The sequence below is a fragment of the Buceros rhinoceros genome, unplaced genomic scaffold (genome assembly GCF_000710305.1).
Source record: "Buceros rhinoceros silvestris isolate BGI_N320 unplaced genomic scaffold, ASM71030v1 scaffold4384, whole genome shotgun sequence".
NCBI lineage: Eukaryota > Metazoa > Chordata > Aves > Bucerotiformes > Bucerotidae > Buceros > Buceros rhinoceros.
The window spans coordinates 13,889-20,550 of record NW_010409887.1 but is presented as its reverse complement, the minus strand read 5'-3'; the positions used below and the strand labels follow the sequence as shown (position 1 = coordinate 20,550).

Here is a 6,662-nt window from a genome sequence, read left to right as displayed (position 1 = left end):
GAAAGCTGCAGTTTTCCTATGCTGGCTTGCCAGAGTATCCATTATAGATCAACAATTAAAATGCCTTAAAATTTGTCCTATATCCATCATGTTTGCAGAAACAGAGGTCTAAAGGTTGGAACCAGAGCTCTGAAGGTTGAGTAGTGTTCTAATCAAATCTGTTTTCCAAAGAGAATCTACAAAATTAATTATTCTGCCATCGGTGGGGGGGGGGGGGGGGGGGGGTGGAAATCACTTAAGAACCTAGCACTCACCCGACTGACTAAGCATGCCTTTTTTTTTTTAAGTGGGTAAAATTGCAATATAGTAAGATAGTATCCAAAAGGTAATGTACAAAACATGTTCATAGTAGCTAGCCTAAGCTGTGGAGTGAAAAGGTCTTTAGGATGAGAATGAGGGTTCGAGGGCGAAGTCACTAACAGATTAGGGCCCATGGTGGGCTGGTGAGCTGGAAAATAATGTGATTTGTATGTGGTCTCCATGTGCTGGTTTGTTATCCCTGTGTGTCTGATATAGAACTGGGTACAAAAAAGGTACTGAGGCTATAGGCAGAAATGAAGCATTAGTATTAAGGTTATTTTTGGAGCAAATACGGTATTTTTAGCAGTGTGATAGAGCATGTGACTTGCAGGTGGGGGCAGGAAAATGAAATACTGTGGGGTAAATTGGCCGCGTGTCTATAAAACTGCCCATGTGCATATTCTTATAGTGCAGCAAGTGAAAGCAAGTGATTAAGGAGAGGGTAAAGAAATGTTCTAATATCGTCATGGGATCTGTACAAGATGTTGGGTGTTCAACTGGTGCCTTTAAGTTTGTCTTTTACCTTTCCAGTAGTGACTTGGCTATAAATACCCCAAACAAATTGTAGAATATATGTCTTCATGAGACTTGCCTTTTCTTGAGGTTCTATAAAGCTGTTTAAAAACATACACTATTTTTTTTGTAAAATGCTGTATTACCTATTGGTATTTGTTCATCTCTCTCTGTCTGCTGTCTTCCAGTGTGCAGTTGCATCTTGAACTACCTGGTGAGAGCTTTTGCTCTTGCCTGAAGCACACATATAGCCTCAGGCTTAAGAGCTTGAGCCAAGCTCATTCCACCCAATAAGTCTTCTGATGACTCTGGTGTCCCATATTTTCATTTGTCACTGTTTTACAAGCTGTGAAATGATCACCCAATAGAAAATGTTAGAATTATTATTTTTGGAAACTTAAAACTGGTAAAGAGGGGACAAAGAAATAGAGAGAAAATTGAATCAAGACCAAACTTTATAGCAGAAGTGAAAAGTGTTTTCTGGGAGATAGGATTGTTGGCATAGGGATCGTTTTTTAGAAGGTTTGGGACAAGAAGATGAGGCTCCAGGAAAAAAAAATTGTTTTGAGGGGTTTTTCTAATCAAGTTCTCTGCATTTTTTTTTTCACAGATTTATGAGCTCATTCAAATGTGGCATGACATTTTTATTGTGTGTATTTTTCTTACAGTTTTAAAGACCATTTTGCATGGAACAAGGTGACATCTTGCATCCATAACATCTTAAGTGGGCAAAGATGGATTGAACACTATGGAGAGATCATCATTAAAAATCTTAATGATGACACTTGCCACTGCAAACTGACTTTCATTAAGGTAACCACAGCAATGTTGGCAGTGCCTATTCTGACAGACACAGCAGTGGGAGGATGCTCTCTGCTGAAGCTCAGTAAAAACTTCTTACAAGGTGTATTTTCCTATAGTTCTGCTGTAATTACCTGTGATTCTTTGAAAAACTTTACTCTGAGGGAACTGCTGCTCATTAGGCAGTGCCAGACAAGAAAGAGAACTAACAGCTGTCTCAGATGAGTCCACTGGAGATGTGGATAAGTAGGAGGAAAGGAAAGGAAGAATCTGCTGAAAGTAGGCACAAGGTGCCTACTGACAGTGACTTACCACATGCCTCCTGCTAACCCATTGGCATATGCTGTGATTGCATTCATCCAGCAACAGTAGAACTAGTGCTTATGTAGGGTGATTCACCCAGTGCTCTTCTCTAGCCCTCTGCAGGTACTTGGAGAAGTTTAAGTGAGAGGCTGCGGTCTTACCCAAAACTTTCTGCTTCAGTGCAAGAAATGACTTCCTCAGGAAATGGTCTTGTAAATGAAATTAAAAGTAGGTTTTGGCAATAGACGACTTCTTCCTATTAAAGGAAAATCAATGAAAACCTAAAACAATGCCAGAATTTTTAACCTGAGAAATAGTTTTGCAAAGCATGCTTGGAGACTTGCCTTAACCCACATTTTCTGTATCTGATTGCTGGACAAAGGCTGTGCTGTACACAGAAACAGACCCGCAGTCACAACTACCTCAGCATACCTGTGCAGCATGGCATGCTCAGCAGCAGAAGGAAAGTTTCCTATTCTCACTTGTTTTCCTGAATACTTCGTGCTTTCTAAGAAGCAGGTGATTTTTTTCCAAATACTTACTTGAAAGAACTGTAATGTATTTGCAGAGTTGCAGTGAATGTTTAGAGTTCAAATTTTAAAGATTAAGAGCCTACAAATCTTACACCTTTGATACTGTAATTGTCTAAAGTGGAGTTTACTGTATCAGATCCTTCTCTTCCTCTCATGCAAATTTATGGAAGGTGTAACTAAGACAGGAGTCAGTGTTACCTGTCACTGGGCAAAAGTCAAGGTCAGCTATCCATCACCTAATACCACCCCTAAAAAAGGCAAACACCATAAATACAAATCTCAACTTAGTACTATTAGTTAGCTTATTAAAATTCTAACAGCAGTTTTTTGCAGGTGATACTGTGATGCCCACCTAAATGGATAGTTTTCATTCCAGAATACCACTCTGCCTACTGACATGGAAAGTCACTCACACTTGATCTCTTATGCACCTTTTTTTCCCCTTGTTCCATTTAATTTTAGACCAAATATTGGAATCCAAATGCACATGAGATTGAAGGCAGCATCATGGATAAAGGAGGGAAAGTTGTGCATCGACTCTTTGGGAAGTGGCATGAAAGTTTATACTGTGGGACGACTTCATCTTCAACCTGCATATGGAGAGCAAGTCAGTGATCAGACTGGCTAACATACGGAACTTAAGATCTGCTTGAGAATAAGCTTACAATTTTAATCTCTTTATCAGGCCCCAACTTTTTGTTCTTTCTGTGTGGAACATTAGATTTTTGTCAGGCATTTAAGATTAAGACCAGAGGAATATATCATTTAACTTAAATAATATGGAGAATTTAATCACACAGCTTCCTTCATTTTCTCCATTCTCCCTAATTTTCATATTTGGCCATGAAGTGGATATTGAGGACTCTAAAGGAAGAAAAAAAAAAAAAAAGAAAACCTCCCCCACACACACACTTTTGCGTAGAGAAGTGCCGTGTATTTCATGTACTGAAAATTGCAGGACGGCCCATGATGCTCTATTCTGTAATGACAGCCATATCTGAACTTCTCCTAAACTTGTGGGGTTTTGTCTACTGTAGTCTGAAAAAGCACTGTGATAATAGCATGGCCTTTGACACAGTTGTGTTCTGATTCAGCGAAGAGAACAGACATCTGTTTTGTTGCCGTGCCATTACCAGTGTGTCTTTTGTCTCACTGTTAACATCCTCAATCTCCCAGAATTGAGACTGTGGTTCAGAGATGAACGAATTACTGAGGGGAGCTTGGAATTTTTCTTCCAGAGATAATAGCATTTAACTGGAATTCTGAATGTACTCTTTCTTCTATAGATCCCATGCCTAAAGATTATGAGCAGTGGTATGGATTTACTCAATTTGCACTGGAGTTAAATGAACTGGACCTGCAGACTAGGTCATTACTCCCATCCACTGATACACGTTTTAGACCAGACCAAAGGTAAGAAGTTTTAACTCTTAGATGTCTTCCTGAAATAGTTCTTAACTTTCTGTATGCTCACTTTACCCTAAGCTCAGACTATTTTATGAAGATACTTGCAGTGTGTTTCTATTTCTACATTAATGTGCACCTGAAACAGACACTTTAATCACTTACCAAGAGATGGTCTAGTCATTAAGGACTAGCATTGCCTAAAATTGGCTCTTGGATGCTTCTAGATGACTGCCTTTCCAAAGATGTTAAAACTTCAGTATTTCAGGATGTTGGAATTTCTACTGTTGCTAACTTCCAAGTAAAAGAATATAACAATGATTCTGAACTTGTTATGAGAGTTACTTTTCGTTAAGTGCTTAGTGATAGTGGAGCTGTCTGATGTAGATGAAACTGTTTACCTTTCAAACACTGCAGACTAACTGCTGTAAAGGTTAGATCTGGAACGCTAGAGAACTTGGCAAAGATGGGGGACAGGAGCACCAACTGTGTTCTCTTATCGCTGCTGGTGCTACAGGTTTCTAGAAGAAGGGAATATTGAAGCAGCTGAAATGCAAAAGCAGAGGATTGAACAGCTACAGAGAGAGCGACGGAAGGTGTTGGAAGAAAACAATCTAGAGCACCAGCCTAGATTTTTCAGGTACTATATAATAACTAGCAAGTACTATCATTTATTGAAATTCCAAACTTCCGTTTCTTTAAGTAAGCTCCATTTCTTCCAAGTTTCTTCTATACTCTTGGTTTTTGTCCTTTGGTAATGTAGAATCCTCCAGACTTAGTTAAAACTCATAAATTGCTTTTTCATTAGTGCATTCCTGAAATTCTTTCTAATTTTTTTTGCTATGATAGTGATTGATATTTACATCTGAATTTGCTTGAGTAAATGTAGTATCTTTTTGATTCTTTCAAGCAAGGTGAAGTATCTGGCTTTAGTTTAGCTACCTCTGCTGAACTTTGGCTGAATTCAGTGGGATTGCCTGACACAGAAGTGTGCAGAGTTGGAGCTTCTCATTTCCAGGGCTATTTTTGAATATGTTTCCTGAGAAAATTATCACTCAGAGGGCGTTTTATTTCTTCCTGTTGTAAATCAATTAACAAGAGACTCGAGACATCAAAAGACAAAAATGAATGCTAGTTGAGGACGTGGCCTTTTGCCCTCCAGCTTCTCTGCTCTCCTCTATTCTCCACTCAGAGTTGCAGCCAAGGTGACTGTTGTATGGGCCTATGTATTGCAGTTAACAGGTCTGGGATCCTGATTTTTTTCATGGATAGATAGGTACTGTACTTCTGAAAAACACGGAAATGTTTAAAATAAGTGCCAATAGGTGTGAAGAAGGGAATGGCTCAGACAACTACATGTCGGACAAGCTGGTGTGCTATCTCATCACACCTACTAAAGAAAAGCAAATGTTACTTCTAGCAGGTTAGAGGCAAAGTCTAATACTTGAGAACTGTACAATCACAATGAGAATTGTGAATAAGGATGAGGATTTGAATCCTCACAATGAGGACTTGAAAATTGAGAGTTGTGCTATAGATTTAAACAACAAAGAACCTAATTACTATATAGCAGAAGTGTTACCCAGTGTTAAAGTAGATACAAATTATGTATTTGGCTTTTCAATAGTGATTTCTCCCTTCAGCAAATCACAAGTCTTGATTTGGTTAAAATAATAATTAGCTGTTGCACACTAGATCAAAAGCAGACTGATTCCTTCAGGGTACCATACCTAATGCAATGAGTCTCGCCTCTTGACTGAGACCTATAGGCTGTCTTTATGCAGGAACTGTGGTGAGCCACCCTTGGAGAGGTACGTTTCCACTTTGCACTCAAAGCTGCCTTTGAGTCCATGAAATAAATCTAGACTGTAGTTTTAAGTGCTAAGCACTGGTGTGTGATGATGAAATAAGAGCTGACACTAGGCTACTGAGGTGCATCTCCAAGGCCCAGTGCAGACATACAAGTTCGACTCTGCAAGCTGTATTGCCTTGTTTGAAGGCATGTTGAGCTCCACCTGGTTGATGGGCTGGATTGGGTATCTGTGATTAGTGCTACATTGCATTGCAAAGCGTATGTATGGAAAAGATAAACTTTACATTCATTTCTTTAATCTTTGACAGGAAGTCCAATGATGACTCCTGGGTGAGCAATGGAACCTACATGGACCTTAGAAAAGAGCCTGGTTTTTCAAAACTGGACAACCCCGTCCTCTGGTGAAAGAGGAGCTAAATGAAGATATTCTGTGATGTATTCTTGGATCTGATTAAAAGAATTATCTATAAAATATACCTATATATATACACACACACATATATATTATATGTGTGGGGTGTGTGTATGTGTGCAAGTGTGCAAAGCTCCAGAACTGTGCTTAATTTAGAATCTGATAATTAATTTCCTTCACTCTTACTATTGCAGAAATTATTTGAATGTACAAATACTCTAGCTTCTTTTTATAAAATATTTAATAAATAGTACTGAATGTTAACAGCAAGAGGGAATTGAGGAGCTTTTACACTACTTTCCCGATGTGTAATGTCAGTTCTGAGTTAACTTATGCCTTACTGAATTTTATTGGAGACAGCAGCATCAGCATCTCCTAGCTGTGCTGAGATATCAGAGTGCAAGCCTTTATATCTCAGACTGTAAGTAGGCTTCCACAGTTCAGTGTCTCTGGCCTGGTATAAATTGCTAAAACAGATTATCAGCTGGTGCTGGAATTGGAGTATGACCTTTCGCTGCCTGTAGAAAAGATTTAAATAAGATTTTGTTTCTTTTAGCTTTCTTCTTGGCATTATGAAAGAGGT

General features: G+C 38.8%; 1 protein-coding gene across 4 annotated transcripts in view; it reads left to right on the top strand.

Annotated features, from left to right (window-relative positions):
• OSBPL3 (oxysterol binding protein-like 3) overlaps nt 1–6,072 on the top strand; it is a 44,147-nt gene extending 38,075 nt beyond the window's left edge. For all 4 annotated transcript variants that reach the window (XM_010135377.1, XM_010135375.1, XM_010135376.1 and 1 more), the window contains 5 exons: nt 1,482–1,626; nt 2,913–3,057; nt 3,737–3,863; nt 4,372–4,494; nt 5,976–6,072. In XM_010135377.1, the coding sequence (XP_010133679.1) occupies nt 1,482–1,626; nt 2,913–3,057; nt 3,737–3,863; nt 4,372–4,494; nt 5,976–6,072 (637 nt within the window). The remainder of the gene's footprint in view (nt 1–1,481; nt 1,627–2,912; nt 3,058–3,736; nt 3,864–4,371; nt 4,495–5,975) is intronic.
• The last annotated feature ends 590 nt before the right edge of the window (nt 6,073–6,662 follow it).